The 27,046-nt window shown below is 48.5% G+C and overlaps 1 protein-coding gene across 1 annotated transcript in view; it reads left to right on the forward strand.

Annotated features, from left to right (window-relative positions):
- Nucleotides 1-9,816: 9,816 nt before the first annotated feature.
- The window catches only part of tnfaip8l1 (tumor necrosis factor, alpha-induced protein 8-like 1), a 72,169-nt gene continuing 54,939 nt past the window's right edge, over nucleotides 9,817-27,046 (forward strand). The window contains exon 1 of the mRNA XM_038777732.1: nucleotides 9,817-10,130. Coding sequence (XP_038633660.1) covers nucleotides 9,986-10,130 — 145 coding nt within the window. The 5' untranslated portion in view covers nucleotides 9,817-9,985. The remainder of the gene's footprint in view (nucleotides 10,131-27,046) is intronic.

Consider the following 27,046-nt stretch of genomic DNA (forward strand, 5'->3'; position numbering starts at 1 on the left):
TCTAGCTCTAAACCTGCACCAACTCTTTCATCCTCCACACCACCTCTGTGCTATTGAATTGCTTTTCTGATATCAACTCTTGGATGAATCTTGTAGCGCAAGAGAGCAGTCATTTTTATTTTTTTTTCTTTCCTTTCCCAATTAAGGGGCAATTTAGCGTGACCAGTCTGCCTACCCTGCACATCTTTGCGTTCTGGGGGTGAGACCCACACGGACACGGGAAGAACTCCACACGGACGGTGACCCGGGGCCGGGATCGAACCCGGGTCCTCGGCGCCGTGAGGTAGCAGTGCTAACCACTGTGCCGCCATGCAATTATTTTGTAAGTCAGAGTCGCGACCCGCGGGTGGGTCGCAGGTAGGTGTCGGGAAGGTCGCAGGGCTATCGGTCACGGTGTTCCTGATTGCGGGAAGAAGTGTCCAACGGCCACGACAGGCTGTTAAAATACCCGTGGCGGCCGGCTCACAGAATGCTGGCTATCCCGCGCATGTGTGCCCCCACAGCACTGCACATGCCCGGAGCCCAGTGAGGCAGATCACCTCCGACTGACGTCAGTCTGTTAACCCAGGAGCAGATTCTTTTCAAAAATCAATGGAGTCTTCTCTCCAGAAGCAGCGGCAAAGAGCAGTTCACGCACCCTATATACTGGCATCATGTGCACTGGGTGCGAGAGAGATTCCTCCATTTTGCAGCTGCCAGCAGTGCAGGTGTGAACTCCACGGCCTCTGGTGAACAACTCATGAAGAACCTGCTGAACACAGGAACAAAGCAGTATCAAAAATATTTCTTGAGTTATGGATTAAGTAATTATGCCACTGTAAATCAAGATGCAAAGTTTGCTTGTTATATGCAGGGAAATACTGGCAAATAAAAGATTAAAACCCTCAAAACGTCAACGGCATTTCAAGACTTAAGCATTGCGAGTTCGAGGGCAACCGTCTTAATTTTTTCAACAGATGCAGTGACAACTTAAATCATCAGCTGAAGTCCTTACCAGAATTGTAACATTGAATGACAAACTAAGTGAGATCATGAGGACAAAGCAGGCTCACCTGTCACATCAACGGTGAGCGAAAATGGTGGGTCCCAAAGTCCGGGTGGTGTGGGTTGCGAAGTCCGGGAAATGTGGGTCGCGAAGGTTGGCCGCAATGGGTCAGCCAGCATGGGTCGCAAAGGATGGCTGATTGGTAAAAATGGGTCCCCGGGCAAAAAAGTTTGAAAAACACTGTAATAGAGTGCCAGATTATATATTTCGGGAGGAAGAATTTACAGATGCAATAGATGGTAAATGGTCTAAATTTAAAGGAGGTATAAGAACAGAACACCCCAAAAGATCTTTGCAGGTGGCACCCTCTCCAGCCTATATCACAGTTGAAACACTCCAGCCCAGGCAACATCCTGCTGAATCTCCTCTGTACCCTCTCTCGAGCAATCACATCCTTCCTATAGTGTGATGACCAGAACTACAAACAGTACTTCAGCTGTGGCCTAACCAGTGTTTTATACAGCTCCATCATAACCCCCCTGCTCTTGTACAATCATAGAATCATAGAATTTACAGTGCAGAAGAAGGCCATTTGGCCCATCGAGTCTGCACCAGCCCTTGGAATGAGCACCCTACCTTAGTTCATACCACCACCCTATCCCCACACGTCCACCCTTTCACCGTAACCCCACCTAACCTTTTTTGGCAATTTAGCGTAGCCAATCCACCTAACCTGCACATCTTTGGACTGTGGGAGGAAACCGGAGCACCTGGAGGTAACCCACGCAAACACCGGGAGAACGTGCAGACTCCGCACAGTGACCCAAGCCGTGAATCGAACCTGGGACCCTAGAGCTGTGCTAACCACTGTGCTACCGTACTGCCCACTCTTATATTCTATGCCTCAGTTAATAAAGACAAGTATCCTTTAGTCATTTTTTTAACAAACAATTTTCCATGAGGTATTTTTGGTATTACAAGCAACAACAGTATAATAACAGTATACAAAGAACAATAATCATAGTGCAAACACCAACACCCGTTCCTCCAAGGCCCACCTATTTAACACCCTATTCTATGCTACCCTAGCCCCCCCCCCCCAACCCTCCTGCTGACAATTAATTCTCCGTAATGAAGTCGATGAATGGTTGCCACCTTCAGGCGAACCCTAACACTGACCCTCTCAAGGCGAACTTAATTTTTTCCAGGCCGAGAAAGCTCGCCATGTCAGTTAACCAGGCCTCCGACTTCGGGGGCTTTGAGTCCCTCCTTGTTAATAGCATCCGTCTCTGGGCTACCAGGGAGGCAAAGGCCTGATCATCTGCCTCTTTCTCCTCCTGGACTCCCGGATCTTCCGACACCCGAAAAATCACCACCCCTTGACTCATTTCCACCCTTGTTTTCAATACTCTGGACATGACATCCGCAAAACCGGGCAGCACGGTAGCATTGTGGATAGCACAATTGCTTCACAGCTCCAGGGTCCCAGGTTTGATTCCCGGCTTGGGTCACTGTCTGTGCAGAGTCTGCACGTTCTCCCTGTGTCTGCGTGGGTTTCCTCTGGGTGCTCCGGTTTCCTCCCACCGTCCAAAGATGTGCGGGTTAGGTGGATTGGCCATGCTAAATTGCCCATAGTGTCCAAAATTGCCCTTAGTGTTGGGTGGGGTTACTGGGTTGTGGGGATAGGGTGGAGGTGTGGACCTTGAGTAGGGTGCTCTTTCCAAGAGCCGCTGCAGACTCGATGGGCCGAATGGCCTCCTTCTGCACTGTAAATTCTATGATAAAACCCTGCCAATATTCACAAAGTTTTGGACATGCCCAGAACATGTGGACATGGTTCGCTGGTCCACACCCACATTTTACACATCTGTCCATTTTACACCCCAAAGAATCTGCTCATCCGGGCCACTGTCATGTGAGCCCGGTGTACCACCTTGAATTGGATCAAGCTAAGCCTTGCACATGTAGCGGTCGCGTTGACCCTGCTCAACGCGTCCGTCCATAGGCCGTCCTCCATCTCTCCCACCAGTTCCTCCTCTCACTTACGCTTCAGCTCCTCGATCTGCATCTCCTCCACTCCCATTAGTTCTTTGTAGATGTCTGAGACGCTCCCCTCCCCCACCCATCATATAGACACTACCCTATCCTGGATCCCCCTTAGTGGCAGGAGTGGGAAGGATGATACCTGCCTGCGGAGAAAGTCCCGCACCTGTAAATATCTGAAGTCGTTCCCTGTTGCCAACCCAAACTTCTCCTCCAGTGCCCTCAAGCTAGGGAAGCTGCCTTCCAGGAACAGGACCCCATCCTCTCAATTCCCGCCCTTTGCCATACCCGAAACCCAATACCAAGCTCCCCAGAGCAAACCGGTGGTTGTCGTATATTGGGGTCCAAACCGATGCACCCACTGTTCCAACGTACCTCCTCCACTGACCCCAAATCCTCAGGCCCACCACCACCATGGGACTGGTGGAGTATCTCGCCGGCGGGAATGGTAGAGGTGCCGTTATCAACGCCCCCAAGCTGGTGCCCCTACATGAAGCTGCCTCCATCCGTTCCCAAACCGATCCCGTCCCCACCACCCACTTCCGTGTGTGCGTGGGTTTCCTCCGGGTGCTCCAGTTTCCTCCCACAGTCAAAAGATGTGCGGGTTAGGTGGATTGGCCATGCTAAATTGCCTGTAGTGTCCTAAAATGTAAGGTTAAGGGGGGGGGGGGGGGGGGGGGGGGGGGTTGTTGGGTTACGGGTATAGGGTGGATACGGGGGTTTGAGTAGGGTGATCATGGCTCGGCACAACATCGAGGGCCGAAGGGCCTGTTCTGTGCTGTACTGTTCTTTGTTCTTTGTTCTTTGTTCCTTATCATCGCAATATTGGCCGCCCAGTAGTAATTACTGAAGTTTGACAGGGCAAGCCCCCCCTTCCCCCGATTCCTCTCGAGCATCACCTTCTTCACCCGCGGGGACTTACCCGCCTAGACAAAGCCCAAAATGATTTTGTTAATCCTCTTAAAAAAGGACGGAATGAAAATCAGGAGGCATTGGAACACAAATAAAAATCTCGGTAGGACCGTCACCTTAACCGTTTGCACCCTCCCAGCCAGCGATAGCGCATCCCATCTCCGGAACTCGCCCCTCATCTGCTCGACCAACCAGGACAAGTTCGACTTATGCAACCGGCCCCAGTCGCGTGCCACTTGTATCCCTAGGTATCTAAAACTGTCTCCCACTAACCTGAACGGTAACTCCCCCAGCCGACCGTCCTGACCTCTTGCCTGGACTACAAACATCTCGCTCTTTGTCATATTCAGTTTGTATCCCGCAAACCGGCCAAATTCCCCCAGAATCGCCATGATCTCCCTCATCCCTGCCCCTGGAACTGCTACATATAAGAGCAGGTCGTCCACGTACAGCGAGACCCTATGTTCCAACCCCCCTAACCAGCCCATTCCAACCCTTTGAAGCTCTCAGAGCAATTGCCAGCGGCTCTATAGCTAACGCAAACAGCAGTGGGGAGAGGGGGCATCCCTGTCTTGTCCCCCGGTGCAGCCTAAAATAGTCCGAGGTCGTCCTATTAATCCTTACACTAGCCTCCGGGGCCTAGTACAGCAGCCTAACCCAGTCAATAAAGCCCCTACCGAACCCAAACCGTCCCAGCACCTCCCATAGATAGTCCCACTCCACCCGGTCGAACGCCTTCTCTGCATCCATGGCCATAACTACCTCAACCTCCCTGCTCTCCGGGGGCATCATAATCACGCTGAGCAGTCTTCTGCCTACTGCCACCAACTGCCTACCCTTGACAAATCCGGTTTGATCCTCCATAATCACATCCGGCACACAATCTTCAATCCTGGAGGCCAAAGCTTTGGCCAGCAGCTTAGCGTCCACATGAAGCAGTGAGATCGGCCTATATGACCCACAGAGCTCCGAGTTCTCGTCCCGCTTCAATATTAACAAAATGGTACCTGTGACATCGCCGGGGGCAGCACCCCTCTATCCCTCGCCTCATTAAAAACCTTGACCAGCAATGGCCCTAGTATCCCGAGAATTTCTTGTAGAATTCCACCAGGTACCCGGCCGCCCCCGGGGCTTTACCCGACTGCATTGCCTTCAAGCCCTCAGCTATTTCTTCGGCCCTGATCGGAGGCCCAGCCTATCCACCAGCTCCCTGCCCACCCTTGGGAAGGTCAGTCCATCCAAAAAGTGTCTTATCCCCTCGGGCCCCGTGGGGGTGTTTTCCGAGCGATAGAGTCTGCTGTAAAAATCCCTGAACGCCCTCTTTAGCCCAGCTGAGTCCCCTACCAGATTCCCATCCCCATCAATCACCTTTTCTATTCCCCTGGCCGCCTCCCTCTTCCTAATGCTGTGCCAACATTCAGCTAGTCTTCTCCCCATGTTCATAAAACGTCCCCCTTGCCTTTCTAAGCTGCTCCACTGCCTTGCTGGTGGACAACACCCTGAACTCAGCCTGCAGCCCCCAACGTTCCCTTAACAGCTCCACCCCCGGGGTCGCCGCATACCTCCTATCTATCTGTAGAATCTCCTTAACCAGACGGTCCTTCTCTGCCCTATCCGTCCTGTCCCTATGAGCTCGGATCGAAATCAGCTCCCCTCTCACCACTGCCTTCAGCGCCTCCTAGACCACCACTGCTGAGACTTCCCCCGTGTCATTGACCTGCAGGTAGTCCAGCATGCACTTCCTTACTCTCTCGCACACAACAAGCCCACGTCCAATCTCCATTGCGGGCGCTGGAAGCTCTCCTCACTAACCTGCAGTTCCACCCAATGTGAGGCATGATCCGAAATAGTGATGGCCGAATACCCCGTGTCCACCACCCCCGCCAGCAGATCCCTGCTCAAAAATGAAAAAAATCAATCCGGGAGTACACCTTATGCACATGCGAGTAAAAAGAAAACTCCCTCCCCGTCGGCTGCCTAAACCTCCATGGGTCGACACCCCCCCTACTGCTCCATGAACCCTATCAGTTCCTTTGCCATTGCTGGCACCCTCCCCGTTTTTGAACACGATCGGTCCTGGCCGGGGTTGATGACCTTATTAAAATCCCCTCCCATCACCAGCTTGTGCGAGTCCAGATCCGGTATCTTCCCCAGTACCCTCTTTATGAATCAACATCGTCCCAGTTTGGCGCGTACACGTTGACGAAGACTACCTTCTTCCCCTCCAGCTTACCGCTCACCATGACATAATCCCCCCCCCCCCCCCCCCCCCGTCCGAGACTATACTACCCACCTGGAATTGCACCCGCTTATTGATTAAAATCACCACCCCTCTTGTCTTGGTATCCAGCCCAGAATGAAAGACCTGACTGACCCAACTCTTCCTTAGCCTCACTTGATCTGCTACTTTCAGGTGTGTCTCCTCCAACATCACCACGTCTGCCTTCAGAGCCCTCAGATGCACGAACACACGAGCCCTCTTGACAGGCCCATTCAACCCTCTAACATTCCAAGTGATCAGCCTTGTTGTGGAGCACCGTGCACCCCCCACCCCCTTTGCCGATCAGCCATCCCCCTGCCTGGGCCCGCCCCCAGCCCATGCGCCGCGCCTCCATCGGCCTGCCTCCTGGCAGCCCCCACCCCGATCTCCACTCTGTCCCAAACCTAAGTCTCTCCCTCATCAGCAGAGTAACTCCCCCCTCTCCCCCCCCCCCCCCCAGCAACGCCACCTTGTAACCTAACCCTTGCCCTATATTGAACCTATACACAGCCCCCACTGTGCTTCCGTAGACTAGCTCACCCAGCTAGCTTGGTGACCCTCGCCTCTGGCGCCAAGAAGTCTCCCACCTATTGTTCCCTACTCCCCTTCCCCCGCCCGTCGAAACCACTTCCCTCATCAAACCGAGACCGAACAATCTCCCAATTACCATAGGAGACAACCCAAAACAGACAAAACCCCCCACAAAGAACCCCCCTAATAGTGCAAATCAGAGTAATAAAAAGTAAAAATCAACCACCAGCCACCCCCATCAAAAAAAACGAAAACCCATAGAAATCGAATAACTTTTACTCCCCCCATCTTCGCCCAGACTTAAAAAGCAGAAGAAAAACAATAATCAGAACATATATACATCGCTCAGAAAAGGCTGCCGCTTAAGTCCAAGATGTTCTCACTTCTGCGCCAGTCCCTTCTTCTTGACAAAGTCCATCGTGTCTTCGGGCAACTCGAAATAATCGTGCTGGTCCTCTTCGTGACCTAAAGACGCACCGGATAGAGGAGCCCAAATTTCAGCTTCTTCTTAAACAGGAACTCCTTCACTTGCCTGAAGCCTGCCCTCCATCTGGCCACCTCCACACTCAGGTCCTGATAGACCCGCAATATGCTATTGTCCCACTTGCAGCTCCTGGTACTCTTGGCCCACTGGAGAACACACTCCTTACCAAAAAAGCTGTGGAACCGGACCACCATCGCCCTTGGGGGGTCCCCCGGCTGTGGCTTCCTCGTCATCGCCCTGTACGCCCTGTCCACCTCCATCGGTCGGGGAAAAGCCCCCTCCCCCAGAGGCTTCTAGAACATATTGGCCACAAACGCGCCAGCATCAGCCCCCTCAGCCCCTTCAGGGAGACCGACAATTCTTAGGTCCTCCAGATCTTCCACTTTCTTCAGCAGCCTCTTTTGCTGATCCTTCAGCATCCCCACCTCCAGCTCGAGCACCCTCCTGGTCCGCCAGCGCTTTCTCCAACTTCTGAATCGTCCGATCCTGGGCATCCAGCCTGCACTCCAGCCGATCGATCGACTCCTTTATCGGGTCATGACAGTCCCGTTTCTGTCTGGCAAAGCCCTCCTGGATGACTTGCATCAGCTCCTCTGTCGATGGTTGGGCCGTCGCAGCAGGGGTCCGAACATCAGCCATGTTGTCTTCAGCGGCCACCTCCATCCAGCCCTTGCTTATCTTTTTATTTCTTCCTTTTTTGTCCCTTGGGGTTCTCTGTTCCATGCACCACTGTGTGGGTCCAGAGCCTAATTGTCTGCACATTCAAAGCCAAAACTTAAAACCACGAAAAAGTCAGGGAAAACGGCCCAAAAGTCCGGCCAGAGCGGGAGCCACCAAGTGTGCAACCTACTCCCTCATAGCCGCCACCGGAAGTCCTCCTTTATTCTTCTCAATCACCTTATCTACCTATCCTGCTACCTCAGGGGTCTATGAACAGGCACCCCAAGTTCTCTCTGATCCTTTTGTATGTCCTAGCATCCTACTGTTCATTGTACATTGCCGTGCCTTATTAGTCCCCCCTAAATGCATTACCTCACACTTGGTGGGGTTAAATTCCATTTGCCAATCTTCTGCCCATCTGACCAGCCCATCTATATCGTCCCACAATCTAAGGCCTTCCTCCTCGCTATCGACCACATCCCCAATTTTCATGTCATCTACAGACTTAATGATCATACTCTTGTATTATATCTAGATCATTTACAAACAGCAAGGGACCCAGCACTTGTGGTACATCACTGGACACAGGCTTCCAGTCACAAAACAAATCAACCGTTACCCTCTGCCTCCTGCCATTAAGACAGTTTTGTATCCAATTTGCCAAGTTGCCCTGGATCCCATGGGCCCTCCTTCTTGATCAGTCTCCCATGTGGTACTTTGTCAGAAACCTTGCTGAAGTCCACATAGACGACATGCACTGCCCTCATCTACCCTCTTGACAAAGCCATACTGACTATATTTGATTAATCCTTGCCTCTCCAAGTGGAGATTAATTGTGTCCCTCAGAATGTTTTCCGATAATTTCCCTCCTACTGATGTTACAGTAATTGGCCTGTAATTACCTGGTTTTCCCCTACATCCTTTCTTGAATAGTGGTATCACATGGAAAAGACAGCATATCTGACAATGCAGCCTTTCCCCAAAGGTTCAGCCTGTATTATGGCAGACATGTAGAAATCTCAACAACAAGCTGAGCTGAGCTAACAAGTTACGCAACTAATTTTCGTAGTAATTCTATAATTTTCCTGGAAAGTTCCACATCAGTAGGAAGAGGCCCAATTGGCAAACCTTTCCAAGATAAGTGACCCTGTGAAAGTGGTAGGTGTTATGTCTTGTGATTTCCAGAAGTCTGAAATAATCGCACTTTATGACTCAGATACTGAAGCTTTCATCGAGTATATCTTTCAAATCTCTCCATGTGTGTGTGTGGCGGAATGATACAATGTTTATTTGGTAAAGAGACTGTAGTGCAGCAGTGTGTGATGTGGCATCCTGGATACTCATGTATGCATGCACATGACAATATAATCCCCTCAACCACTTTGGAATAATAAAATAACAGTAGGTCCCCCGAATAGTGTTTAATTGCGTTTCAAGTTATTGTCAACCAGTCTCAAGGTTTCCTGGGCAGCGAGGAGGTTGCCAAAGTGCAAGAATAAAAAGGTGTAGCCCCTTTCACTGATGCATCCCATTATGTGGAAAATGGCATTAATATTCCTGCATTCTTTATTTACACCCAGTGTTTGCACTTGTGTGTGATTAAATACACTGGAATCGGGTGGAAGGCTGTGGGGAAAGAGGGAAAGAGGTTTATTGAAGCAGTATGTTTAAACCGCCTTGCATTGATTCAAAAATTGAGAGCACCACAAAGCTTAAATGTTAATCCAGCCGGCTGAGTTCAGTGGATACATTAGGGAATGAAGCCTTCAGATGGGAATGGGCTGGCGAAAGGGAAGCAGTACAGAAAAAAAAATATCAACTGGCAACATTGAAACTTGGCCCCTTCAGAAAGCTCTCCCGTTTAGTGCCCCGCCCCTTGTTCAGTCATGATTGCTCGCCGGCAGCCACAACGCGCATCTGCATTGGTCACATTGAGTGTCGATCAACATTCCACCCTGCTGCCGTCTGTACATGACAGCTCCTTGCAAATTTGAAACTTTTTTTCTCTTTCTCTCCTGTGGAGTCAAGTTTCAAACTCGGCTAACAAGAGGGGACGAGGGGAAGGGTTGAGTTTCTTTGCACCGCCAGCCCTGGGCTGTTTATTTGGCGAATGGTTCGCCCTCCAAAACCTGCTGCGGATTTACAGCCTTTTAAAACCGGCGAGAGGAAACGAAAAAGGGTTTTTATTTCCAGCACCCCCCTCCCCACCTCTGAAAAAGTTCGCTGGATCAAAGTTCGTGGCTTCAGGAAAACAGGTAAAAAAAAAAAATCCCCGAGTGATTTTAGCGGAACAAACAGGCAGGGAACAAAGAGACTAACATATATACATGACAGATATTACAGTGATTCAAGGTATCAATGCAAGAGGTTATAACGTTTAAATTGGAAGGGAATGGGTGCCTCAAACTTGTAGTGGAAACAGGTTTAGTCATTGAATGTAACCCTGTCAGCTTTAAGTTTTTTTGTTACACAAACCTATTGGGGTTATGTAAAGGCGTTTGTCTTCTGTCCTCCCACTGTTCATTCAGAATAGCCAACTTTACAAAAGTCCAATTGTGGAAACTCTTCCCCGCCTGACACATGCCTTTTAGATATTTATTTTTCAATCTCTGTATCCCCAGAGCATTTTTACTTCATGTGTTTTTCATCACAAGCATCGGTTTCTCCTCCACAAATGTATACGAGAAAGAATAAATAAGCTTATTTTTTTAATTTAAAAAAAAGTTAGCGAAGCTGGGAATTAATAGTGCAAGTTAGAGAGCATGATTTTTTAAAAATTCTATAATTTTGTGTAATGTTAACAGAAGCGAACCGGAGTGAAACCTGTTTTCTAAGAATGTTAATGTTGCCAATCATAATTTTAATGCCAATTTCATCCCATTGAAAGATACCCAGTCGACGTGACAGGCGACTGAGCCAATCAAAAGCGACAGAGAGCTTAATTTGCACCAGTCAGGAGAGGGCAGAAGCAGGGGCGTGGTTTCCATGGTGACAGTAACAAACTTTAACTGGCATGTATGTTTCACCTGGGTCACCCGTTCCACGGTTCAGGAGGATCGTGGGCGCGATTCTCCGACCCGGCGAGAGGTTGGAGAATTCCGCCCCTTATTTTCTAAATACCAGAATTTCACTTGGATTACTGAATATTAAATGGCATCTTGACAATGATGACACAATTCAACTCGGGGTGTTTAAAAATGAATGAGCCATAGTGAGACCTCAGCAAACCCATACATAAGCTTCCAAAACCAATATCGAGGTCAACAGGACAGAAAAGGCCCTTTGGCCCATCACGTTTGCGCCGGTCAAAACAACCACTTTAATCAACCATTTTAATCCCTTCCAGCACTTTGCCCATAGCCTTGTATGCCTTGGAGTCGCAAGTGCCCAGCTAAAGACTTCTTCAATATTATGAGGGTCTCTGCCTCCACCACACTTTCAGGCAGTGAGTGCCAGACTTCCATCACCCTCTGGGCAAAACAGTTTTCCCTTACATCCCTCTAAACCTCCTGCCCTTTACCTGAAATCTATTCCCCCTGGTCATTGTTCCCTCCACCAAGGGGAAACATTTCTTCCTGCCGACTCTATCAATGCCCCTCGTAATTTTATACATCTCAATCATGTCCCCCCTCAGTCTCCGCTGCTCCAAGGAAAACAACCCCAGTCGATCCAATCTCTCTTCATAACTAAAACTACCCATCGCAGGCAACATCCTGGTAAATCTACTCTGCACCCTTTCCGGCGCTATCACATCCCTCCTATAACGTGGAGTCCAGAACTGCGCACAGTATGAAGTTGTAGTTTACTCTCCTTAACAGTTCAATGGATTAAAAATACCATCCTATGCTGAATCTCACCTGTACAGATCTGAACGAGGATTGGCAATTACCAGGGAATGTCATTAAAATTGATACCAAACATGAGGTTAAGGGGGGGGTTGTTGGGGGTATAGGGTGGATACGTGGGTTTGAGTAGGGTGATCATGGCTCGGCACAACATCGAGGGCCGAAGGGCCTGTTCTGTGCTGTACTGTTCTATGTTCTATATAGATGGAGATGATGAGAAATAGTGTTGATACAAGAAGGTTACTGAACCACAAAGACCTTAGCTACTTTGATCATTTGTACTCCATGTAAAATGGACTGTATTTGTTACTGAGTTTGCTGTAAACAGATTGTTGCTTTGGGCTGACTCTTCCTGTGGTTTTGAGGGCCAAAGAACATTTGGCGGGATTCTCCCAGCCCTGGGCCAGGCCGGAGAATCCCCTCGACCGGGCTACGGCGCCCCGACACCAGCACGCGATTCTCCGCAGATCGGAGAATTGGCAGGGCGCCAGTCGCGGGCCGCTCTATGTGACCACCCCCCACAATTCTCCGGCCCGGATGGGCCGAGCAGCCGTGAAAAAAAAAACAAGTCTCGCCGGTGCCGTTCTAACCTGCTCTGAGCCGGCAGGACCTCGGCGTTGAAGGATCGGCAGCCTGTGGGGGGGGGGGGGGGGGGGGGGGGGGGGGGGGGGGCCGACACTGGGGATGCGTGGCCTCCGATGTGGCCTGGCCCGAAATTGGGGCACACTGATCGGCAGGCTGGCCTCTCTAGCTGGGGGCCTCCTTTCCTACACGCTGGCCCCCGTAGCCGGCCGCCATGTTGTATCGGGGCTGGTGCGTTGAAGGAGGCCACTACGCATGCGCGGATCCTGCGGCGCACAGTTCGCGCTGGGATCGGCAGCTGGAGCGGCGCGAACCACTCCAGCGCTGTGCTGGCCCCCTGTTGGGGCCAGAATTAGTCCTGGCAGTGGCCCGTTCATGCCGTCGTAAAACGCAAAAGCATTTCCTACGGTGTGGACACTCTGCCGTGGGATTAGAGAATCCCGCCCCCTTTCTCTTTAACAAAGTTGATTTCTGAGCCACTTTTGATAACAGGACCATAGTGAAAATGTAACCAATCCAAGTTTTAGGCCAGCTTGGCACACATTGACTCGATGATATTGGTTTGTATTGGACTTTATCACCTCCAAGCCTTTGTCCAGGAGATAGGCCAAGTTACGAGTGTAGTTTTCCAATCCTTCCAATGAAAGATCCTGACTCTAGCTGCCTGGAGGTCTGGCTACTAAGGAATGAGGTGGTCGCTGTTTCTTCTTTGAACACAGTAAGAAGTCTTACGACACCAGGTTAAAGTCCAACAGGTTTGTTTCAAACACAAGCTTTCGGAGCGCAGCTCCTTCCTCAGGTGAGTGGATGGACAGGTGAATGGAGAGATACCTCTCCATTCACCTGAGGAAGGAGCTGCGCTCCGAAAGCTCGTGTTTGAAACAAACCTGTTGGACTTTAACCTGGTGTTGTAAGACTTCTTACTGTGCTCACCCCAGTCCAATGCCGGCACCTCCACATCATCTTCTTTGAACAACACCCTTGAGTTTCTCGCACTGTAGAGCAAATGGATGAACAAAGACAAACCTGCATTTATATAGCATTTTTCACAACTATGTCAAAGCGCTTTACAGCTAATGAAGTATGTGTAGTTCTTATCATAATGTAGGGAATGTGACAGCCAATTTGCACACAGAGAGCTCCCAAACACATGTGATAATGGCCAGATAATCTGCTTTTGTGATGTTGATTGAGAGGAAAATATTGGGAGGGGAGCAGGGGGAGTGAGTGGCCTAGTGACCATGTCACTAAAATAGTCATCCAATTTAAATCTTTTGGGCATAAGAGCACAAGAGCAAAGAGGGTTCTGCTGAATTTATACAAGACATTGGTTAGACCTCAGCTGGTATATTGTATACAGGTCTGGGGGTCACTCTATATAAAAGATGTGAACGCATTGGAGAGAGTGCAGAAGAGCTTTACAAGAATGGTTCCTGGGGTGAGAATCTTCAGTTAAGAGGATAGATTGGGGAGGTTGGGACTGTTCTCCTTGGAGAGAAGGTTAAGGGGAGATTTGAGAGAGGTATTCAAAATCATGAAGGGACTGGACGAATAGATGGGGCTCATAAAAGGATCAAGAATGAGGGGTCACAAATTTAAAGTGATTTTCAAAAGAAGTAAATGATGTGTGAGGGAAAATTCTTTTTCACGCCGCGAGCGGTTCAGGTCTGGAATGCGCTGCCTGGAAGTGTGGCAGAGGCAGGTTTAATGAAATGAAAATGAAATGAAAATCGCTTATTGTCACGAGTAGGCTTCAATGAGGTTACTGTGAAAATCCCTAGTCGCCACATTCCGGCGCCTGTTCGGGGAGGCTGTTACTGGAATCGAACCGTGCTGCTGGCCTGCCTTGGTCTGCTTTCAAAGCCAGCGATTTAGCCCAGTGTGCTAAACAGCCCCTTAACTCTGGTGCATTTAAGAGGGCACAATGTGCAAGGGTACGGGGAAAAGGCAGAAAAATGGCACTAAGTCATGATGCTCATTTGGAGAGCCTGTGCAGACTCGATGAGCCAAATGGCCTCCTTCTGCTCCATAACAAATATGTGATTCTGTGATTGTGCAGTTGCAGCCCTGGCCAAGATCACCGAACTCGATCAGGAATCAAATCTGGTATCCTTCTTCACAGTTGTGGCTCAGCACCAAAGCAGAAAGTGCATTTACCCCAATGAGCCATTTGAAATGCTGCTTTTATTTTCTTATTTCCTTCTTGCTCTTATTTTCTGAATCGCTGGCCTTTTTAGGCCATGCCAAACAATCTGATTTTATTCAGGCTTCTGGAAAGAATCCAACTTCTTTCTGCCTTTGCGAGAACTGTCTTTCGATTGCTTCCCTCTGCTGTACCCAACATGTTGGATATTTTCCAATGAAGCAAAGTATTTTGGGAAGATTTGTATGTGTTTTGTTAGTCATCAGCAAGAAACTACTTATCTTGATTTACCTGTGGAAAAGTACCCTATTTTTGCCCCTCCAGCTTTTTCTTTTCTTAATTTACAGGATGCAATCATCACTGGCTAGGCCAGCGTTTGTTGCCCATCCCTAATTGCCCTTGAGAAGGTGGTGGTTAGCTACCTTCTTGAACCGCTGCAGCAACAGTGAAGGGACGGTGATATATTTCCAAGTCAGGATGGTGAGTGACTTGGTGGGGAACTTCCGGGTGTTCCCATTTGTCTGCAGCCTTTGTCCTTCTAGAGTCTAGACGGTAGTGGTCGTCGGTTTTGAAGATGCTGCCAGAGGAGCCTTGGTGAACTCCTGCAGTGCATCTTGTCGATGGTGCACACGGCTACCATTGTTCATCGGTGGTGGAGGGTGTGAATGCTTGTGGAGAGGGTGCCAATCAAGCAGAATCCTTTGATCTGGATGGTGTTGAACTTCTTGAGTATTGTTGGAGCTGCACTCATCCAGGCAAGTGGAGAATATTCCGTCACACTCATGACTTGTGCTTTGTAGCTGGTTGTCAGGCTTTGGGGATCAGGAGATGAGTTACTCACTGCATGATTCCTAGCCTCTGATCTGCTCTTGTAGCCACAGTATTTCTAAGGCTAGTCCAGCTCAGTATCTGGTCAATTGTAACCCCCAGGATGTTGATAGTGTGGAATTCAGCAATGATGATGCTATTGAATGTCAAGGGGCAATGGTCACATTCTCTCTTGTTGGAGATTGCCTGACACTTTTGTGGTGTGAATATTACTTGCCACCTCTCAGCCCAAGCCTGGATATTGTCCAAGTCTTGATGCATTTAGACATGGACTGCTTTAGTATCCGAGGAGTCGCGATTGGTGCTGAACATTGTGCAATCATCAGCGGACATCCCCACTTCTGACCTTATGATGGAAGGAAGGTCATTGATGAAACAACTTAAGACACTGTCCTGCGGAACTCCTGTAGTGATGTCCTGAAGTTGAGATGATTGACCTCCAACAACCACAACCTTTCCAACTTGTAGAGAGCTTTCCTCTGATTCCCGTTGACTCCAATTTTGCTCAGGCTCCTTGATGCCACAGTTGGTCAAATGGGGCCTTGAAACCAGCTTCAAAGATGCTGCCTTTTCTGGTTAACAATGAAGTAGATGTCCTGCCTTCATCAATATTGTGGCCTATTCAGTGGATTACCTCAATGTTTATAGGATGATCTCTTCCACAGCCAAACCCATTTCTATCTTCACCCCGTGTTCACTTTCCAGAAGGCTCACTGGATATTGTTGAAAAGCAGGAATCCTTTCTGATTTTTATCTCTTCCTCGGTCCAGGGGCACTGAAGCCAATTACACAGTTGCTCTCCTGGATACAACCAGAAACATTATGCAAGCTGGGAATCAAACCTGGGACATCATTGTTGGAAAGGTTGTTGTTGTTGGAGGTCAATCATCTCAACTCCAGGACATCACTACAGGAGTTCCTCAGAGCAGTGCTTTAAGCTGTTTCATCAATGACCTTCCAGCATCACCCTGGGAAGTGAGCCATTTGGTTAAAAAGTGGAGTTGTCGAACTTCCGGTGGCGGCTATGAGGGAGTAAGTCGCGCCTTTGGTGGCTCTCGCTCCGGTCAGACTTTAAGACCTTTTCCCCTGACTTTTGTGAACTTTTGAGCGCTGGAGTGAAAAACAATAGCACTCTAGATCTGAATCCATACAGAGTTGTATGTACTTAAGGAGCAGAAGGGAGCGAAAACAGGTGAAGACGGGGCTGAACAAAGGTGATGTGGAAGCTCAAGTGGGAGGCAAGATGGCAGATGAACGGACAATGCAGACATCACTGGACAACATGCTGAAGGTCATGAAAGAAAGCTTTGCAGTACTGAAGCGGGATAATTTGGAACCGCTCCAGAAAGCGGTGGAGCGACTGGACCAGAGGCTGGACGCTCAGGATAAGAAGGTCCAGGCACTGGAGAAGACAGTGGAAGAGCAGGCAGATTTCCAAACGGTAGCAGACGTGGAAATTAGAAAGTTGAAGGAGCAACAATCAAGGCTGTTGGACAGGCTGGAGGACCTGGAAAACAGGTCTCGCCGGCAGAATCAGAGAATCATTGGGCTCCCGGAGGGGGCCGAGGGAGTGGATGCCACGGCATATGTGGCAGACATGCTGCAGAAGCTGGTGGGGGATGATTTCTTCCCACGTCCATTGGAACTGGACAGGGCACACAGAGTGCAGGCAAGGCAGCCGCGAGCCGCCCCCCCCCCCCCCCCCCCCCCCCCCCGGCGATGGTGGGCCCCCCTCCCCCGGGCAGTGGTGGTCAGGTTCCATAGGTTCGTGGACAAGGTGAGGGTTCTACAGTGGGCCAAGAGCACGACGAGCTGCTCATGGAACAACAGTGTCCTGCGCATCTCCCAGGATCTGAGCCAGGAGGTGGCCAGAAGGACGGCAGCCTACAGACAAATCAAAGAGATCCTGTTTAAAAAGGTCAAGTTTGGGCTACTTTTCCCAGCGCGGCTTTGGGTCACAGACCGGTAACAGCAACATTATTTTGACGACCCGGAGGAAGTGATGGACTTCGCTAAGGGGCATGGGCTGGTGCCGAACTGAGGACCCATGGACTCAAGTTATAGTAGATTAAGGGATGTTTGCGTTTGTTCGCAGATTGCCCTTCGTGTTAACGTTGTCGTACGGCATGTTGTTTTATTTAAAATTGGGGATGTTCTTGTGTTTGTGTTTGCCTGTTTGAAAGTTTTAAAGTTAAAGCCAAAGTTATAGTTAAAGTTTAAGTCATTGGGTGGTGGGGGGCTGTTCGGGTTCTTTTTGCTATTTTTCTGGAAATGTTGGGAGGGGGTGGGTTGTAGCGCCCACCTCATTACACAGTTTGAATTGCACTACTGTGGGGGTGAGCTTTCTTTGTTTTCTCTCTGTTTCGTCCCAGAGCGATTGCTCGAACAGGGCTGTTCTGGGGAGGTGATGTTGATGGGCGGGCGGGAGGGGAGTGGGGGAACAATAGGTGTGAGACATGGTGGCGCCGGAGTTGAGAGCCACCAGGTTAGCTGTTGTGAGTAGTTCACGGGAGCGAGGTGGGGGGTGTGTATATAGCCAGTATATGGCAGGGGTTAGGTTACAAGGGGTTGTTGCTGGGGGTGGGGACGGGAGGAGGGAAGATGATCTGCTGACGGGGGAGGGAACTGAACCAGGTAACAGGGAAGAGATCGGGGGTGGGAGCTGCCAAGAGGCGGACCAGGGGAGGTGCGACACATGGGCAGGGGGTGGGCCCAATAAGGGGGATGGCTGATCGGTGTAGGGAGGGCAGGGTGCCCTCCAACCAGGCTGATCACCTGGATTGTTAGAGGATTAAACGGGCCGGTCAAGTGGGCACGTGTGTTCGCGCACTTACGGGCTCTGAAGGCGGATGTAATGTTGCTGCAGGAGACACATTTGAAAGTGGCGGACCAGATTAGATTACGGAAGGGCTGGGTTAGCCAGGTCTTCCATTCGGGGATTGACGCTAAGACGAGAAGGGTCGCGATCATGATTAACAAACGGGTTAAATTTGAGGCGGACAGCACAGTTGTAGATGGGGTGGTAGATTTCTCATGGTCCGGGGCAAGCTTGAGGGGGTGAAGGTGGTCCTCGTGAATGTTTACGCTCCAAACTGGGATGATGTAGATTTCATCAATAGGCTGCTGGGAAAAATCCCCGACTTGGATTTGCGCAAGCTGTTTATGGGTGGGGACTTTAATACAGTCCTCGATCCCGACCTGGACCGGTTGTGCTCCAGAACGGGCAGGGTCCCGGCAATGGCAAGAGAACTGAGAGGGAGGGGGGGGGGGGAAGAGACCCCTGGAGAATCAGCCGGCCAACGGGGAAGAAGTTCTCGTTCTATTCACATGTTCACGAGGTTTATTCTCATACTGACTTCTTTATTATGAGTAGGAGGGGGTGAGGGATACAGAATACTCGGCGATCACTATTTCGGACCATGCTCCACATTGGGTTGACCTGCAGGTCTGCAAATAAAGTTACCAACGCCCACAATGGAGGTAAGAGGTGGGATTGTTGGCAGATGAGAGGCTGTGTGAGAGACTGGGGAAATGCATGCAGGACTACCTGCAGGTTAACGATACAGGGGAAGTCTCAGCAGCGGTGCTCTGGGAGGCGCTGAAGACGGTGGTGAGAGGGGAACGGATGTCAATCCGAGTCCATAGGGACAGAACGGACAGGGCGAAGATGGACAGACTGGTGCAGGAGATGACATGGACGGATAGGGAATATGCGGAGTCCCCGAGGGCAGAGCTACTTAGGGAACGACGGAGACTGCAGGCGGAGTTGGGGGCGCTATCCACTGGGAAGGCCAGAGAGCAGTTCAGAAAGGCCAGGGTGTATGAGTATGGGGAGAAAGCCAGCAGAATGCTTGCACAGCAACTTAGGAAGAGGGAGGCGGCCAGGGAAATAGGGACTGTAGTGGACGGGGCAGGGAACCGGGTGGGAGACCCGGCAGGACTGAACAGGGTATTCAGGGACTTTTACAGCAAGCTGTATGCCTCGGAACCCCCCACAGGGCCGGAGGGGATGAGGCACTTCTTAGATGGGCTGACCTTCCCAAAGGTGGGCAGGGGGATGGTGGAGGGGCTGGGGACCCCGATTAGAGCTGAAGAAGTAATGGGGAGCCTGAAGGCCATGCAGTCGGGTAAAGCCCCGGGGCCAGACGGGTATCCAATGGAGTTCTACAAAACGTTTGCAGGTATACTGGGGCCGGTGCTGGTTAGGGTGTTTAACAAGGCAAGGGATAATGGGGTGCTACCCCCGATTATGTCACAAGCTACCATCTCGCTGATATTAAAACGGGATAAAGATCCGGAAGCTTGTGGGTCCTATAGGCCAATCTCCCTGATTAATGTGGACGCTAAACTGCTGGCCAAGATCCTGCCGTCCAGAATCGAATACTGCGTACCGGACATGATTGTGGAGGACCAAACGGGGTTTGTTAAGGGCAGGCAGCTGGTAGCCAATCTAAGACGGCTACTCAATGTGATTATGATGCCCCCGGAGGGCTGAGAGGTGGAGGTAGTGGTGGCAATGGATGCCAAAAAGGCTTTTGACTGTGTGGAGTGGGACGGTTTGGGTTTGGAGAGGGCTTTGTGGACTGGGTTAACCTGCTATATCAGGTCCCGGAGGCTAGTGTAAGGACGAACAGGATGACATCTGAGTATTTTAGACTACACCATGGGACAAGACAGGGATGCACCCTCTCTCCACTGCTGTTTGCGTTGGTCATAGAACCGCTGGCAATTGCTCTGAGAGCGACAAGGAGATGGAAGGGAATGGTCGGGGGGGGGGGGATAGAACACAAGGTCTCACTCTTCGCGGATGACTTGCTTTTGTACGTGTCCAGCGGCAGGGATGGACGGGATTATAAAAAATGTCTGTTTTTAAAAAAAGTGGAGTTGTCTGCTAAATTTTGAAACAAGTAATTGGGTCTTTCTCATCAAACAATTCTTCATGTATTTCCCTTAGTTGGGTCAGCATTACACATTTACTTTAATATTATAATGCATTCATCATACTAAGATAAAGATAAGCCCAACAAACCAACCAGTTACCTTCAGTAGTGCGAAAACTTCTAGAAGCAATATTTTGGGACACAATCAATAGTCACGAGGATAAATATGGGTTAAGTAAGGAGAACCAGCATGGATTTGTTAAAGGGAAATCATGATTAACTAACTTCTTTGAGTTTTGTTCATGAGGTAACAGAGGATTAGCAAGGGCAATGCTGTTGATGTGGCGTACATGCACTTCCAAAAGGCATTTGATATAGTTCCACATGACAGACTTCCGAGAAAAGTTGTAACTCGCAGAATAGAAAAGACAGGAGCTACATGAATGTGAAATTGACTGAGTGACAGGAAAAAGAGTATAGTGGTTAATGGATGCCTTTCGAACATGAGGAAGTTTTGTAATGGAGTTCCCAAGGGCCAGTGTTAGGACCCTTGCTGTTCCTGATATAAATGACCTAAACCTTGGTGTATAGGGCACAATTTCAAAATTTGCAATTAAAATGAAACTTGGAGGCATGAACTGCAAGGAACGTAGTGCTGAAACTTGGAATAGATAAGTTGGTGGAAAGGGTGGACAAGTGGCAGATGAAGTTCATTGCGTAAAAATGTGAAGTGATTTATTTTGGTAGGAAGAACATGGAGAGACATTACAAAATAGGGGGTACAACTCTAAATGGGGTTCAGGAGCAGAGTGACCTGGGTATATATGTGCAGAAGTCATTGAAGGTGGCAAGACAGGTTGAGAACGTGGTTAATAATGTACGCAGAATCCTAAGCTTAATTAATAGGTGCATAAAGTCCAAGAGCAAAGAAGTCACGTTGAACTTGTGTAAGACACTAGTTCGGCCTCAACTGGAGTATTGTGTCCATTTCTGGGTGCCGCACCTTAGGAAAGATGTGAAAGAATTTGAGAGAGTGCAGAAAATATTCATGAGAATGGTTCCAGGGATAAGAAACTTCAGTTATGAAGATAGATTGGAGTTGTTAAGACTGTCTTCCTTTGAGAAAAGAAGGCTGAGAGGGGATTTGATGGAGGTGTTCAAAATCATGAAGAGTCTGGACAGAGTAGAAAAGGAGAAACTAATTCCCATTCATGAAAGAATCTCGAATAAGTGGACATGGATTTAAATATAATTGGCGAAAGAAGCAAAACTGACATGTTGAAAAGCTTTTCTCATGCAGCTAGGGCTTGAAGTTTGGAATGCACTGCCTGAGCATATGGTGAAGGCAGGTTCAACTGAAGGATTTAGACGGGAAATAGATTGTTGTCTGAAAAAGAGGAATGTGCAGGGTTACGGCTAGAAGGTGAAGAATGGCACCAGTTGAATTGTTCACTGGGAGAGCTGGGGCAGATAAGACGGGCTGAATGGCCTCCTGTTCTGTAACAATTCTGTGATTTTGTTAGCATGGACTCACACGTCTTCACATACGAATTGATACGTCCAGTAAGCTATCTCAAACGATAGATTACTGACCATGATAAAATACAATCTATCTGGCTTAACATTCCGGCAAGTTGCACTGAGTTATTTTTAAGGTTTATCATGGAGACTAGTTTCCATTTAAGGCTTCGGGAGACAGTGAATGCACAGAAATCAATGGTCTTTCTGTTTGTTTTTCAGAAATAATTGGTTACATTATTATTTCTGATACAATCACTTGGACTTGATACAATCACTTGACTCAGACCCAAAATTGAAACTTAAGAACACAGTGCCAAACCTTTTTTGTAGCTATCAGCAATTTCCACCTCCTCTACTTCCCCGGATAACCTCAGTGCAATCTCCAGGGCTCTCCTTCGTCCCCAGGATCAATTTCTAAGATGAAGACATTGGTTTAAAAATAAAAAGTTGCATTTATATACCATTCTTGTTATTTAAAAGAAGCCTTGGATGCTTTCCTGGTCAGATAACTAGAAGGAGGGATCAAATTGGAGAAGAAGACATTTAGAATGGACTAAAGAGATTGATAAATTTAGCTGAAGTCAAATGTATTTAATAAATCTTTGAAAGGTGGGGCAGCGAAGGGAAGGTAAGAAGAGTTAATGAGGCACAGAGATGGTCCTACAGAGGTTTATATTTTCAGTGGTACTGAGAAGGTAGATCCGGAAAATCTCTTTTTGAACTGAATTATGTGTAGGACAAAGGGACACAGGCTCCAGCTCCCTTAATACAAAGGTAAATATTGGACTGATATCGGCAAATTCTTCACATAGAATGCAATGTGATGTGGGCGTCGTTGGCTAGACCAATGTTTATTGCCTACCGTAATTGCCCTTGAGAAGGTGGTAGTGAGCTACCTTCTTGAACCACTTGAAGTTTGTATGATGTAGGCATACCCACAGTGCTATTAGGGAGGGGAGTTCAAGGATTTTAACCCAGTGACAGTGAAGTAACGGCGATATATTTCCAAGCCAGGATGGTGATGGTCATGCGTTTGGAAGGTGCTGCTGAAGGAGCCTTGGTGAGTTTACTGCAGTGCATCTTGCCTATGGTGCACTGTGCGCTGGTGGTGGAGGGAGAGGGTGAATCTTTTTTTTTTAATTTAGAGTACCCAATTTTTTTTTTCAGTTTAGTGTGGCCTCACCTGCATATCTTTGGGTTGTGAGGGTGAAACCCACGCAGGCACGGGGAGAATGTGCAAACTCACCACAGTCAGTGGGTCTGGATTGAATCCGGGTCTTCAGCGTCGTAGGCAGCAGTGCTAACAACTGTGCCACCCGAGAGTGAATGTTTAAGGCTATGGATGCACTGCCAGTGAAGCGGGGCTACTTTGTCTGGGATGATGTTGAGCTTCTTGAATGTCATTGCAGCTGCCCTTATCCAGGCAAGGGGAGAATATTCCATCACACTCCTGACCTGTGCTTTGTAAATGGTGGACAGGCTTTGGGGGGTTTCTGTTTAATAATCTGGTAGCCACTCAGCCCCTCCAGTCTGAAAAAATAGAGGCACTTGAGGGTCTTTCTGGATAGATAAACTAAATTAGGTGAAATGGCTTTCCTCATCTATAGATAGCTGTGATTCCACATTGTCTCTGTCTCTTCCTGGTGCTTTCGACTTACTCCATTGTACACAACAGGGAAAGGTCAGGGCCCCAGCAGCAACATCAAAATAACTAAAGTTGTGATTGGCACTTTGTTTGTTGCTGGCCTTCTCTGGTTTGGGGAGAAAGCCTCTAACCTGGGCTGGTTTAGCTCATTGGGCTAGACAGCTGGTTTGTGATGCAGAACAAGACCAGTAGTGTGGGTTCGATTTCCATACCAGCTTACCCGAACAGGCGCCGGAATGTGGCTCCTGGAGACTTTTCATAGTAACTTCATGCTTGTGAAAATAAAAGATTATTAATATTAAAGGCCAGCTGGCCACACGTTTACTTGGGAAAATGAAGGCTTGCCGTGCTGATTGATATTTGACAGAGTTAGCTCTTTGCATGAAAATGAAATGAAATGAAAATCGCTTATTGTCACAAATAGGCTTCAAATGAAGTTTCTGTGAAAAGCCCCTAGTCGTCCCATTCCGGCACCTGTTCGGGAAGGCTGGTACGGGAATTGAACCGTGGTGCTGTCCTGCCTGGGTCTGCTTTCAAAGCCAGCGATTTAGCCCTGTGCTAAACCAGCCCCTAAAACAATGCAAAGAAAAATATCTTGTTCAGGGAAGTCACCATGATGCTTTTTGCGGTTTTGATTCCAAAGAATGTCTGCACACTGAAAGGAAAAGGAAGAGCTCAGAATATTCCAGTCAATGAAATATTTTTGGAGCATGATTACTGTGTTCCACTAGCATTTATTCTACTATCCTGTGTCACTTTGCATTGTGTCATTTGAGGAAAGTCCAGAGGCATGTTTCCTGTAAAATGAGCAGGTTACAGATTGAGCAGCGCTGATGCAATTAGCACTGTAACTATGGTGCCCTGTGCAGTCGTGCTCAAGAAAGGGATGTACATCCTATGGCCAGTTAACAAGACTTGAGGAAAAGTGAATTTCCGCTGCTGTTGAAAGAATTAGGCTGGATTATATATTCAAATATTAAATTACTATTGGCGTTGATTTTTTTTTTTTTAAGTGAAAGCACATTGTACGAGCAAATATAATACTGTCACCAAAGTATAGTGCTACCACCAGTATCAATAACACTGTGATAAAATGTTGGTATCTTTAGAACACAAGAAATTTGAAGGGATAGGATATGACAGAGCTATTTAAAATAATAAAAGGTTGGGATATAGTTGGTAGAAACAGACTGTTTCTGCTGATTGATCTACAACAAGGGGACACAGAATTAAAATCAAATGTCATGGGTTTGGCTCCGGGAAAATGAGAACGTTGTTTACATGAAGTGTTGCGATGCTCTGAAATACGTTATCCGAGTTAATTATTGGAGCAAAAGTTATGGCATCATTTAAAGAATGGGTTAGATAAGCAGTTGAAGGAAAGGGGAACATGTATGAACATGGAGGATATATAGGGTTCCAGCCTGTGTAGATGATTAACAAGAATAGACTGGTTTGGCCAAATGGCCTACTGCGGTGTTGTAACTTCTCTGTAATGTGACATTTTTAGTCAGTTTTGGCATTTTCCAGCACACACCATGAGGAATATTTTCCTGTGGCTTCTGTTGTTTCAGCACAAGAGAACCTTTGAGGTGACCAAGATGTACTCTTGAGTTGCCTCGATAGGCTACTTTGAAAGCACAATGCAATTTGGTAAAAGAGTATTGAGTGTGCACTACGAATGGCCGGCCCAAGGATAACTACCAGTTGGCTTCAACTGCCCATTAAAGAGGTAGCCTTCCATTTTCCTGGCTAGTTCTGCAATTGTTGACCTACCCAGCTGATCAGGAGTAAAGACATTGTTGGTGCAGATTGTGAGCACCACGTGAAGCCATACTTGGCTTTCACTGTCCCATTGGGATTGGCCAACCATTGTGTTTGAAGGGTAATTTTGATACACATCTAGCCCTCTGACGACATTATGTCAAGACTTCACCAACACTTGATCAACATTTACTCCGGAAGCTCCCTGAGGAATTCACCTAAAGAGAATGGGTGTTGTACCTCAATGGAGAACTTCGCAGTGTCACCAAGAGAAAGGGAATAGCTGGTCATGTGAATTTTGCTCTTTGGAATGGAGGAAGAATGGGAGGAGGTGATGAGGACAGGCAGAGCAGCACCAGCTGCTGGAGGCGGGAGGAAAAGGAGAGTCTGGAGGGCTCCAGATTTGCACTGACTTGCTGCATGCTCCACAATCTGGCAATCAAGGGAAATCAGCTTGATTAGTCATCAATAATTGTGCCAGAGGGTCAAAATCAGGAGGCACTAGAGGAGGAGGAGTACAAAGAGATTGAGGACGAGGAAGATGAAGCACACATTGGGTAGCCAACTTGGGTAATTTAATGGCCTATATCAGGCCTGTTAGCAGAGGATGGCTTGTGGACTCCCCATAACACCAGGACCAGGCCAGCTGGCTCAGATTAGCCTGCACTGCCCCCTCCACAATGATGACCCAGCTGATGTTGACATTTTTACTTTAACGCTGCTGAAAGAACACCTCAAGATGAGGGGCCCTCTCTCTCTGCTGTCTAAACTGCAGGATGCTGCACCTTCCAAGCTAGAGGGCCCCCTGCAATCTCCATACCTAAGAAAGGCTACTCAGTGTCCTTAATTTGGTGGTGAGCCTGGGCACCAATTCACCAAATGATGGAAAAGCACTGTTGGGTGATTGTTTACCCCAAACTATGGGATCAGGATTCTCATTTGACCCTGATGTCGAGGCCCTGATCCAAAATGAAAAATCCTACAAAAGCAGGGCAATTATCCCACATTGTTGTGGCAGCTAAGTCCATTGAATCTCAACAATGCAGAAGGAGGCCATTCAACTAATCAAGTCTGTATCGACCCTTCAATACAGCACCCCAACTCGGCCCACACTCCCGCCCTATCCCAATAACCCCACCAAACCTGCACATCTTGAGACAATAAGGGGCAATTTAGCATGGCCAATCCACCTAACCTGCACAGATTTGGACAGCGAGAAATCCGGAACACCCGGAGGAAACGCACGCAGGCACACTGAGAATGTGAAAACTCCACACAGTCACCCAAGGCTGGAATTGATCCCGGGCCCCTGGTGCTGTGAGGCAGCAGTGCTGACTAATGTGCCACCATGCCACCTGTGGTGATCCTGCCATCCAGCATGCCTGCTGTCCACCAATGCCCGAGTGTGCTACTTTTCTCTTCTAGAATAAGGTGGCATTCTTTCAGCAGGTCCTCACTGGGGTGTGGGGAGAAACCTAACTCCAGGAAATGGTTCCCCTTGGAGAGGCAGTGTTGACAGTTAAGATAGGATGAGTGCTAGATGCCATGGCCAGAGGCAGTGCAGGGGGCATATCATCTAGAGGTGCATGACCACTTTGGATTCCTGGCATGCCCACAAGTATTCCTAATCCCCTTGTGTTATATGAGGTGCCAGTCTCTGAGCTGATGTCAGCGACAGTAGTAGTGATTGACAGCGTCTTCTCCCTCACTCTAATCCCATCCTCTGGGAGCGGGTAACAAGGTGACTCTTCCTCCATTTCCAATTCCACTGGGAAGGGAAAGGTGAATCGTGTCACTGGGGACAAGCACTTTTAAAAACAACCAGAAGAGTTAGTGTGTAGGGTGTGTGGCCACTATAAAAAGATGTGTGTGATGAGACATTCTGGAGCTTATGAATGAGGGTAGTTGGGAGAAATAGGGATCAGGAATAGTTATAGATATAGACGTTCCAGTCGCCACATTA

Source organism: Scyliorhinus canicula, chromosome 18, assembly GCF_902713615.1.
Source record: "Scyliorhinus canicula chromosome 18, sScyCan1.1, whole genome shotgun sequence".
Classification (NCBI taxonomy): domain Eukaryota; kingdom Metazoa; phylum Chordata; class Chondrichthyes; order Carcharhiniformes; family Scyliorhinidae; genus Scyliorhinus; species Scyliorhinus canicula.